Source organism: Macaca nemestrina, chromosome 12, assembly GCF_043159975.1.
Source record: "Macaca nemestrina isolate mMacNem1 chromosome 12, mMacNem.hap1, whole genome shotgun sequence".
NCBI classification, from domain to species: domain Eukaryota; kingdom Metazoa; phylum Chordata; class Mammalia; order Primates; family Cercopithecidae; genus Macaca; species Macaca nemestrina.
The window spans coordinates 572,532-584,957 of NC_092136.1; the positions used below are offsets into that span (position 1 = coordinate 572,532).

The window sequence follows — 12,426 nt, forward strand, 5'->3', positions numbered from 1 at the left end:
CAAAAAACTAGCCGGGCGAGGTGGCGGGCGCCTGTAGTCCCAGCTACTCGGGAGGCTGAGGCAGGAGAATGGCGTGAACCCGGGAGGCGGAGCTTGCAGTGAGCTGAGATCCGGCCACTGCACTCCAGCCTGGGCGACAGAGCGAGACTCCGTCTCAAAAAAAAAAAAAAAAAAAAAGAAAACCTAGACACACCCAGGATGGAGTTGAGGCTGTGGTTGGAGGCGGCCTGGTGGAGTGTGTATCTCACGGGGAGTGCTTTCTTTATGACTTATTCTCAGAGGATGTGAACGCTGCCAGGGGCCTCGCTGGAGCCGACTCCATGTCACCATCACTCCTGAACTGACTGTGGCCACAGGGGCCTCCGCTTGCTTCAGGAGCCAGGTGACTGGAGGGCGACTTGGCCTTGGGGTTCAGAGCCGCTGGGAGAACCCTGAGTACCCTTTGCAGATCCACTCCTGGGTCTCGTCCCAGAGGCTCCTTTCCCGGCACTGCGGTGAGTTCAGGTGAAGCAGCCGCCTCGTTCCATAGGCCTGGCCCCTCTGGAGAGACAGAGGGGAGAGTGAGCAGGAAGCCGGTGGTGGACGGGGCTTCAGGAGAACCTGCTGGACCCTGAAGCTGTGAACTGGACGCTGGGGAGCCCCAGCGTCACCCTGCATGGAGGCTGAAATACAAAGCCCCCGACACAGGGCAGGCAGGGCCAGGCGGGGCTCGGATAGACGGGGCCCGGGGGCTGCTGCTGCGCACCCTTGAGGTCTGCCCCCAGGACCACTGTGGCTTCACCGACGCCCACCATGGGGCAGAGGGCTCCCCATGACTGTGTCCCGTGAGGGTGCAGCAGCTCAGCTTAAAAGTAAGAGAAATGTAAATTAGACTGGATTACTCTCCCTTGAGGAAGCAACAGAAATAAGAGAAAACCCTCATAAAATCAAGCAGATTTAGCTGAAAGCTGAGCCGCACGCGTAAGGAGATCAAAGGATTAGTCTAACAGCATCATTTTGAGCTGGGACAGAGTTTGCCGTTTCTATGAAATGACCATGATACAGATCTCTGAGGAAGCATCGGGCAAAATCAAATTTACAACCTGCCCCACCCCTGCCCCCGAAAGCCCACACACCTCATCCCGCTGGTCAGGCTGGGTCCCGCTGGTCAGGCTGGGTCCCGCTGAGGTGGGAATATTCGCGCAGCCACCTCTGTGCTTTTCCCAGCCTGCCCCACCAGTGCCGCTTCACCCTGTTCTGGGCACCTGGCCGCCCCTCCCGTCTCACCACACCCCCAGCTCCCTCGGGAGACTCCGAGGCTGCGTTTCTGGGGGCTTCCACACTGCCGGCTGTGCTCCAAAGAGTTCCCTGGGGACGTGGGGATGGCGGGCTGCTCCCGAGTATCCCAAAGACACCAGCAACCCTCGCTCACTCGGCCACGGCAGGACACAGGTCCGGCTTTGGAATCTGCCCTCTGATGCAGAACAGCTGACTGAGCTGCCTTGGGTCTGGCCAGGCCGATCTGGCTCACGTGAATGTTAGGCTGACACTAGAGAACAAGGCAGGCAAAGCCCTCATTTACAAAACCCCCATGCCTGGACTTCAGGGAAATGTCACCGAAACACAAGCCCCTCTCAGCGCTGCCTGTGGCACCGGCGGCCTTACAGTGTCGGAGGCCCGCGGGGAAGCGGCTGCTCTGGGTCTGGCTCCACCCTTCCAGATTCCCAGGCACGAAGGCACCATCCGGGCACAGCACAGACCTATTTCTGAGCTCCCTAGGAGTCAATGACATTGTTATTTACTGTCCAACTTACATATTCTTCTCCCTTTCATATACTTCTGTGCTGTGCTATATTTAACACTTTAAAAGGAAGTTAGGGAGACTGAAGAAAGCCTGAGAGAGAGCTACTAGAAACAGGGATAGGCTGGAGGAATGGGGTTTGGGCTCAGGGCAGCATGGCCAACAACAAGTTGGGGCCACAGCCGTGAGTCCAAGACCCTGCAGCCACTCGGCTGGCTTCCACTGGACACTGTGCCCTTGACGGCCAAGGGCATCTGCTCTTCTGCCTTGCTGAATCTCTGCAGAGCTCATTACATACACACGAATGCAGATTTCCCATGGTTAAAACTGGCAACAATACCCTTAATAGCTTCAGCTGGGCTACATTTGATTTTTTTTTTTTTTTTTTTTTTTTTAATTCCAGCTAAAAGGCCGGGTACGGAGGCTCATGCCTGTAATCCCAGCACTTTGGGAGGCCAAGGCAGGCGGATCACCTGAGGTCAGGGGTTCAACACTAGCCTGGCCAACATGGTGAAACCCCACGTCTACTAAAAATACAAAAATTAGCCAGGTGTGGTGGCAAGTGCCTGTAACCCCAGCTACTTGGGAGGCTGAGGCAGAAGAATCGCTTGAACCTGGGAGGCACAGGTTGCAGTGAGCTGAGATTGTGCCATCACACTCCAGCCTGAGCAACGAGAGCGAAATTCCATCTCAAAAAAAAACCCATGGCCGGGCGCGGTGGCTCAAGCCTGTAATCCCAGCACTTTGGGAGGCCGAGACGGGCGGATCACGAGGTCAGGAGATCGAGACCATCCTGGCTAACACGGTGAAACCCCGTGTCTATTAAGAAATACAAAAAAAAACTAGCCGGGCGTGGTGGCGGGCGCCTGTAGTCCCAGCTACTCGGGAGGCTGAGGCCGGAGAATGGCGTGAACCCGGGAGGCGGAGCTTGCAGTGAGCTGAGATCCGGCCACTGCACTCCAGCCTGGGTGACAGAGCGAGACTCCGTCTCAAAAAAAAAAAAAAAAAAAAAAAAAAAAAACCGATTCCAGATAAAATGTTGAAGTGGCAGCGTCAGGCCTGCCCTCCCCACTGCTGGAGGCACGGGAGCTCTGTGATGGGTGCTCACGAGTGAGGCTTCCTCATCCCCACACGTGGACCTTTCCATTCAGAGACAGTGCCGTCCACCTGTCAAACCCTGACTTTCCAGCACAAATTACAAATAACTATTTAGTGGCACAAAACAAGCTTGTCCAACCCATGGCCCGTGGGCTGCATGCAGCCCAGGATGGCTTTGCATGAGTCCCAACACAAATTCATAAACTTTCTTAAAACATTATGGGCCGGGCACAGTGGCTCATGCCTGTAATCCCAGCACTTTGAGACGCCAAGGCGGGTGGATGACGAGGTCAGGTGTTCAAGACCAGCCTGGCCAACAAGGCAAAACCCTGTCTCTACTAAGAAAAATAAAAAAACTAGCTGGGCGCAGTGGTGCGCACCTGTAATGCCAGCTACCCGACAGGCTGAGGCAAGAGAATCACTTGAACCCGGGAGGCAGAGGTGGTGTGTGGTGAGTTGAGATCACATCACCGCACTCCAGCCTGGGCAACAGGGCAAGACTCCGTCTCATAAAAAGAAAAAACAAAAAAAAAGATGAGATTTTTAATGTGTGGCCCAAGACAATTCCTCTTCTTCCAGTGTGGCCCAGGGAAGAGAAAAGATTGGACACCCCAGCATAAAGCCTTCCTCCCATTCTGCAGTGGCCACGAAAACTCACTTTCATCCTACTGTTGGGGGAACCATTCGGTCCTTCCTACAGGGCAGGAGGAGGCCAACATGCAACCACGTTCCTCCCCTCGCCGACTTCCCACTCCCGCCCGTCCCAGTCTGCACCCCCAGGCTCCGGAGGCTGCTCTGTGCTGCTGTCGCCGCCGGCTGAAGGGACACAGGCTGAAGGGACACAGAAGTCCTGGTAGGATGGGCCTCCCCTCCGAGCTCTCGTAAGATGCCTGTGGGGCTGATCTCAACGGAATCTCCGCGTCTGATTCAGAGCCATCATCTCACCAGACCCCAGCAGCCTTGCTCCGGCCTGGGTGCTGTAGCCATCATGTCACCACAATGGTCCAAGTGACCATCACCTTTGCTAGAATGGCTGCATGCACACGGCATGGGCACGGGCAACCACGTCTGCAAGAGCCTGTGACTGTTCACCAGGTGAGCCCTCAGCAGGGCAGCAGGGCTGTCAGCAGGCAGCAGGGGGGTCAGCAGGAGAGCAGGGGGGTCAGCAGGAGAGCAGGGGGGTCAGTAGCGCAGCAGAGGGGTCAGCAGGGCAGCAGAAGGGTCAGCAGGGCAGCAGAGCAACCGGTCAGCAGGAGAGCAGGGCGGTCAGTAGCGCAGGAGAGCAGGGCGGTCAGTAGCGCAGCAGAGGGGTCAGCAGGGCAGCAGAGGGGTCAGTAGGCAGCAGAGGGGTCAGCAGGGCAGCAGGGGGCAGCAGCACCATGAAAATCTCTTCCAGTCAAGTGAGCCTGCCGCACCCCCAGAGGGCACGATGCCCGTTCCCAGCCTCCCTGAGCACAACCGCCGTCCTGATGCTCTGAAAGGGATGATATCTTGTTTTTCACCACTGGCCTGGGGGCCAAGAGCAGGGGCTCATGCCTAGAGTCCCAGACTCTGGGAAGCTGACTGGGCAAATTTCTTGAGACCAGGTGTTCAGGATCAGCCTGGGCAACATAGCGAGATCCTGTCTCTATAAAAAACACAAAACTGGCCGGGCGCGGTGGCTCAAGCCTGTAATCCCAGCACTTTGGGAGGCCGAGGCGGGCGGATCACGAGGTCAGGAGATCGAGACCATCCTGGCTAACACGGTGAAACCCCGTCTCTACTAAAAATACAAAAAGAAATTAGCCGGGCGTGGTGGCGGGCGCCTGTAGTCCCAGCTACTCCGGAGGCTGAGGCAGGAGAATGGCGTGAACCTGGGAGGCGGAGCTTGTAGTGAGCCGAGATCGCGCCACTGCACTCCAGTCTGGGCGACAGAGCGAGACTCCGTCTCAAAAAAAAAAAAAAAAAAAAAAAACCACAAAACTTACCTGGGCATTGTGGCTTACATCTGTAATCCCAGCACTTTGGGAGGCCAAGGAGGGTGGATCACTTGAGGTCAGGAGTTCAAAACCAGCCTGGCCAATATGGCAAAACCCCATCTCTACTAAAAACACAAAAATTAGCCAGGCGTGCTGGTGCGCACCTGTAATTCCAACCACTTGGGAGACTGAGGCAGGAGAATTGCTTGAACCCGGGAGGTGGAGGTTGCAGTGAGCTGAGATCCTGCCACTGCACTCCAGTCTGGGCGACAGAGCAAGACTCCGTCTCAAAAAAAAAAAAAAAAAAAAAAAAAAAAAGACACCTCTGGAGTGAATATCAGGCTTTTGACCTTTCCTCCTCCATCTCCTCAGTGGTTTTTCTTGCAAAGGTCTGGTCTGCTGGACTCTAGGAGATGGCCCCATCACAGGAAGCACCGTGGTCCTGTCTGCTAGCATGGCTTCCCAAAGCTGTAGGTTCATTTAAGATGTCTCAAGAAAATGGACAAAACAGGGCTGGGTGCAGTAGCTCACGCCTTATAATCCCAGCACTTTGGGAAGCTGAGGCGGGCGGATCATGTGAGGTTGGGAGTTCGAGACCAGGTGACCAACATGAAGAAACTCCATCTCTACTAAAAATACAAAATCATCCAGGCATGGTGGCACATGCCTGTAATCCCTGCTACTCAGGAGGCTGAGACAGAAGAATCGCTTGAACCCAGGAGGTGGAGGTTGCAGTGAGCTGAGATCACGCCATTGCACTCCAGCCTGGGCAACAAGAGCGAAACTCTGTCTCAAGAAAAAGGAAAAAAAAAAAAAAAACAGTTCACTTTTGTAGCTACCAGAAAAAAGAAAAAAAAAGAAAAGAAAATGAAACCCACTGTGTCTGGGCCACCATGCAGGAGTGTGAAGCAGCGTCCACCCCAAGCCATGGCACTGAGAGGAGGAAGAGAGAAGATAGGGCATCACACTCGGTCCCTCTAAGTCCTCACTCAGCTATTCACACTGAGAGGAGGACAGGGTGTTACACCTGGTCCCTCTAAGTCCTGGCTCAGCTATTCACACTGAGAGGAGGAGCACAGGGTGTCACACTCAGAGCCTCTAAGTCCTGGCTCAGCGATTCACACTGAGGAGGAGGAGGACAGGGTGTCACACTCGGTCCCTCTAAGTCCTGGCTTGGCTATTCACACTGAGAGGAGGAGGACAGGGTGTTACACTTGGTCCCTCTAAGTCCTGTCTCAGCTATTCACACTGAGAGCAGGAGGACAGGGTGTCACACTCAGTTCCTCTAAGTCCTGGCTCGGCTATTCACACTGAGAGGAGGGGGATAGGGTTCACACTTGGTCCCTCTAAGTCCTGACTCAGCGATTCAACTAATGGCTTTACAAATGACACATCCGATACACAGCTTGAGAGAAAGGGCACGCAATGCTTCTAACACTTCCTGACATTTCTTCTAACTCCTGACATTTTCAGAAGCATGGGATGTTCACTGCAACAGCTGCTTCCAGCTGAGAAAGGGGCCGCCCTTTCTAACTTTTTAAAAGGCTTAGCCGTCTACCAAATGGGATTTTAAGAAAAAGGGATTTCATGTCACATTTCTTTCACAGAAGTACATAAAATTACAAATAAAATTCAAAGCCCAGGCTTTCAGGGCAGGGACCCGGCTGATCCAGCAGCATCAGACACTCTGACTGCCGAATGGGCAGGGGACAGAGGCAGCCAGGTAACGCAGCAGGGACAGGTGACGCAGCAGGGACAGGTGACGCAGCAGGGACAGGTGACGCAGCAGGGAGATGGAGCCAGGATGGCTTCTCCCAGAGGCCAACCCAGGCCACCAGACGTGGGTGGCCACACCGTGGTAGGAGGCTACAGTCACCCTGGCCGGAGCTGACAAAGTGCCTGGAAAATGAGGGGAGAAACCCCAGAAAGGTGCAGGCACAGAGAGAAGACATCCCCATCCCGCACATAAATGCTCCCCACGTACTTGTCTGACCCTGAGCTGCTGACGCAGTGTGTGGGGAAGACTCCCAGGGGCCCAGCAGAAACGGACGGCTGGAGGACGGAGAACACTGAGTTGAGACGGCGGCTGCTGCTCACCACCTGAGAGTCTGGAGTTTCAACCTTCACAAGTTAGAGGCTTAAAAACACCTCAGGCTTCCCAGGAACATCCAGAAAAACCACACCTTCGCAGATCCAAGACTAAGGATGTGTCAGGCAGAAGCAAAAGTCAGTCAGACCTGCCCTAATAGCATAAACACTGAGCCTCTTCAGGGTGATCGGCAGGAATTCAGCCTCCGAGAACAAAGCCCACACTCTTTAGGGGAAGACAACAGAATCCAACAGAATTCAGAGTCTCTACCATATAAACTCCACCATATTAACAGTATATAAACTAAAATTCCAACAGACAATCAGGAAGTACTAGACGTGTGAAGAAGGGATAACAGGATCCACGGTGAAGGGAAAAATTAGCCAAAAGAAGTAGATCCTGAGACCAGGCGTGGTGGCTCACGCCGGTAATCCCAGCACTTCGGGAGGCCGAGGTGGGTGAAACACCTGAGGTCGGTCAGGAGTTCAAGACCAGTCTGGCCAACATGGCAAAACCCCATCTCTTATAAAAAAAATACAAAAAATTAGCTGGGCATGGTGGTGTGTGCCTGTGATCCCAGCTACTCAGGAGGCTGAGGCAGGAGAATCACTTGAACCAAGGAGCTGGAGGTTGCAGTGAGCCGAGATGGGGCCACTATACTCCAGCCTGGTGACAGAGCAAGACTCTATGTCTCAAAAAATAATAAATAAATAAATAGGCCAGTGTGTTAGCTCATGCCTATAATCCCAGCACTTTGGGAGGCCCAGGCGGGTGGATCACTTGAACCCAGGAGTTCAAACCAGCCTGAGCAACATGGCGAAACCCTGTCTCCACCAAAAATACAAAAATTAGCTGGGTGTGGTGGCACACACCTATAGTCCCAGCTACTCAGGAGGCTGAGGCAGGGGAATTGCTTGAACCCGGGAAGCGGAGGTTGCAGTGAGCCAAGATTGCGCCACTGCACTCCAACCTGGAAAACAAGAGCGAGACTTGTCTCAAAAAAAAAAAAAAAAAAAACATATATATATATATGTGTAAGTGACAACCCAGAATTACACATCACTCAAAAATGTCCCTCAAAAATAAAGGTGAGGCCGGGCGCGGTGGCTCAAGCCTGTAATCCCAGCACTTTGGGAGGCCGAGACGGGCGGATCACGAGGTCGGGAGATCGAGACCATCCTGGCTAACACGGTGAAACCCCGTCTCTACTAAAAAAATACAAAAAAACTAGATGGGCGAGGTGGCGGCGCCGGTAGTCCCAGCTACTCGGGAGGCTGAGGCAGGAGAATGGCATGAACCCGGGAGGCGGAGCTTGCAGTGAGCTGAGATCCGGCCACTGCACTCCAGCCTGGGCGACAGAGCGAGACTCCGTCTCAAAAAAAATAAATAAAAAAAAATAAAAAATAAAAAATAAAAAAATAAAAAATAAAAAAATAAAGGTGAAAGAGGGACATTACAGATAAACAAAAACAGAGAATTCATGGCCAACAGACCGATATGAAAAGAAATGCTAAAAGTACATCTTTAGGTTGAAGAAAAACAAGATTTGAACCACACTATGAACCACCTTGACCTAATGACGTTACAGAAAATGAAAACCAATGACTGAATAAAACTCTTTTCAAGGGTATATGTAATATTCACCACAAAGAGTATATACATGATCATAAAACACTTCTTTTTGATTTTTTTTTTTTTTTTTTGAGACGGAGTCTTGCTCTGTCACCCAGGCTGGAGTGCAGTGGCCGGATCTCAGCTCACTGCAAGCTCCGCCTCCCGGGTTTACGCCATTCTCCTGCCTCAGCCTCCCGAGTAGCTGGGACTACAGGCGCCCGCCACCTCGCCCGGCTATTTTTTTTGTATTTTTTAGTAGAGACGGGGTTTCACCGTGTTAGCCGGGATCGTCTCTCAATCTCCTGACCTCGTGATCCGCCCGTCTCGGCCTCCCAAAGTGCTGGGATTACAGGCTTGAGCCACCGCGCCCGGCCTTTTTGATTTTTTGAGACAGGGTCTCATTCTGTTGCCGAGGCTGGAGCACGGTGGCGTGATCACGGCTCACTGCAGCCTCTATCCCCTGGGATCAAGTGATCCAGCTAATTAATTAACGAAACATTCTGGCCGGGCACAGTGGTTCACGCCTGTACTCCCAGCACTTTGGGAGGCTGAGGTGGGTGCATGGCTTGAGCTCAGGAGTTGGAGATCAGCCTGGCAGCACAGCGAGACCCTCTCTCTATGAAAAATACACAAATCAGCCAAGCCTGGTGGCACATGCCCACAGTCCCAGCTACTGGGGGGCTGAGGCGGGAGGATTGCTTGAGCTTGGGAACTTGAGGCTGCAGTGAGCCGAGGTCACACCTCTGTACTCCAGCCTGGGTGACAAGGTGAAATCCTCTCTCCAGCTTACTCGGGCTCTAGTAATTTCTCTCTACTCTATTCATGTCACCCACCCAAACCTTTACATTACCTAAAAGTCTTCAATCTAAGTAAAGGGTTCATATGAAGTAGAGACTTCATATGAGAAGAGGTCGAAGGGGCCTAAGTGACCTTTTGCTTGTGCTGCAGTAAGAGGAAGCTGCAGAAAACATGGGTACGACGCCTGGGAGCCTCCCACCACGCACAGGAGCCGCCTTCTGAAGAACATGCCAGAGCTGGCAGGGCTTTGTAACAGCAGATGGAGGGAGCTTGGCACCAGGGAGGCGCTGAGCATTCGCCCTGCCAGTCACTGATACTCAGAGACTCAACAGATGATGTTCTCCAAATTTCATAAAATATAAGCACATTTCACTAGGGGAAGACAACCTGAAGTATGAATAACGTCTAGAAAAGCTGAGTATTCAGAATGGCTGATGTGCATAAAATCGTTTCCCTTTCCGAAACAAAGAAACCTTCTCTACAAAAACCAAAACCACCTTGACACTAATAGCTGCCACTTTTCTGTAGAAAAAGCTTCATTTGTAAGTAAATGACTCTCCACTGCTCCCTTTTCCAGAAAGGTGGGGCAGGGGCCTTGTGGGCCAAGGTGGGTCTTACACGGCTGGGCGCAGGCGCCAGGGCGGCCTGAGGGACTCAGCACAGGTCGTGTCTACCCATTTATTCCAAGGTTACCTCCTTCCGCTCTGCGTCAGCGTGGATCTTGGCCTGGTTTGCGGCAGCTTCTCGGTAGGTGCTGGCATGTTTGGCTTGCTCAAACAGCGTCTTCAGCTGCTGTGCGGTGGTGAGCAAGGAGTTGACCATCTCCTCCAGGTACAGCCAGCTCCGCGGCTCTGACAGCTCCAGCCCATTGACCAACGCGGGAGGTGCCGCTTTGGTGGGAGTCGGGGGTGGGACGGCAAGCGCAGGCAGGGATGTCAACACTAGAGCATTTGGAAAGCAAAATAAACCAAGAAATGAATCAATTTCCTAGCTTCAAAATGGCCCCCGTTAAAAATTATCAGCTGGGCACAGTGGCTCACGCCTGTCATCCCAGCACTTTGGGAAGCCAAGGCGGGCGGATCATGAGGTCAGGAGATGGAGACCACCCTGGCTAACACAGTGAAACCCAGTCTCTGCTAAAAAAAAAATACAAAAAATTAGACAGGCGTGGTGGCGGGCACCTGTAGTCCCAGCTACTAGGGAGGCTGAGGCAGGAGAAAGGTGTGAAGCCGGGAGGCAGAGCTTGCAGTGAGTCGAGATTGTGACCCTGCACTCCAGCTTGGGTGACAGAACGAGACTCTGTCTCAAATAAATAAATAAATAAATTAATTAAATTAAAAAAAAAAAATTCTAATCACTCAGCACAGTGGCTCATGCCTATAATCCCTACACTTTGGGAGGCTGAGGTGGGAGGATCACTTGAGCCTAGGAGTTCAAGACCAGCCTGGGCAACATAGCAAGACCTTGTCTCTATGAAACAAAAATCAAAAACAAAAACAACTAGCTAGGTATGGTGGCATTCACCTGTGATCCCAGTTACTTAGGAAGCTGAGGCGGGAGGATGGTTTGAGCCCAGGTGGTCGAGGCTACAGAGAACCATGACTGCACCACCGTCCTTTGGCCTTGGTGACCTGAGACCCTGTCTCAAAAAGAAAAAATGCCAGGCATGGTGGCTCACACCTGTAATCCCAGCACTTTGGGAGGCTGAGACGGGCAGATCCCTTGAGGTCAGGAGTTTGAGGCCAGCCTGATCAACATGGTGAAACCCGATCTCCACCAAAAAATGCAAAAATTAGCTAGGCGTGAAAGTGTCTATAATCCCAACTACCCGGGAGGCTGAGGCATAAGAATCATTTGAACCCGGGAGGTGGAGGTTGCGGTGAGCTGAGATCATGCCACTGTACTACAGCCTGGGTGACAGAGTGAGACTCCACCTCAAAAAAAAAAAAAGAAAACTCTCACATAATGTCGGAAGTCGGGTAAAAAACTGACCAACAAACAACAAATCACTGCCCGATGACATCTCCCCAGCACCTGACACCCCCAGCACCTGACCACACCCCAGCACCTGACATCTCCCCAGCACCTGACACCCCCCCAGCACCTGACACCTCCAGCACCTGACCACTCCCAGTACCTGACACCCCCCAGTACCTGAGACCCCCAGCACCTGATCACTCCCAGTACCTGACACCCCCCAGTACCTGACACTCCCCAGCACCTGACCACCCCCAGCACCTGACACCCCCCAGCACCAGACACTCCCCAGCACCTGACCATCCCCAGCACCCAACACCTCCCCAGCACCTGACACCCCCCAGCACCTGACCATCCCCAGCACCCAACACCTCCCCAGCACCTGATACCCCCAGCACCTGACCACCCCCAGCACCTGACCACCCCCAGCACCTGACACCCCCCAGCACCTGACACCCCCCCAGTACCTGACTCCCCAGCACCTGACAACCCCCCAGCACCTGACAACCCCCCAGCACCTGACACCCCCCCAGCACCTGATATACCCCCCAGCACCTGATAGACCCCCAGCACCTGACACACCCCCCAGCACCTGAATCCCCCCAGCGCCTGACATCCCTCTAGCACCTAACATCCCTCTAGCACCTGACACCCCCTAGCACCTGACATCCCTCTAGCACCTGACACCCCCCCAGCACCTGACAGCCCCCCAGCACCTGACACACCCCCCAGCACCTGAATCCCCCCAGCGCCTGACATCCCTCTAGCACCTGACACCCCCCCAGCACCTGACAGCCCCCCAGCACCTGACACACCCCCCAGCACCTGACACCCCCCCAGCACCTAACATCCCTCTAGCACCTGACATCCCCCCAGCGCGCAAAAGAGGCAGGAAGATGTCCCATCCCTTCCCGCTCCACCCACCCAGCTCCACGTTGTAAAACTCATCCGAATGTGGCTGCTGGACCTGGAAACGTTCACGGAATCAGAGCTGAGGACAATGACCGGGGAGGGAAGCAGCTAAATCAGAGTCTCGCTCTGTTGCCCAAGTTGGAGGGCAGTGGTGCCATCTTGGCTCCCTGCCTCCCGGGTCCAAGCGATTCGCCTGCCTC

The 12,426-nt window shown here is 53.6% G+C and overlaps 1 protein-coding gene across 2 annotated transcripts in view; it reads right to left on the reverse strand.

The window, feature by feature from the left end:
• The window catches only part of LOC105494141 (DEAF1 transcription factor), a 53,642-nt gene that overhangs the window by 18,589 nt on the left and 22,627 nt on the right, over positions 1-12,426 (reverse strand). For both annotated transcript variants that reach the window (XM_071074008.1, XM_071074009.1), the window contains exon 10: positions 10,031-10,278. In XM_071074008.1, coding sequence (XP_070930109.1) covers positions 10,031-10,278 — 248 coding nt within the window. The remainder of the gene's footprint in view (positions 1-10,030; positions 10,279-12,426) is intronic.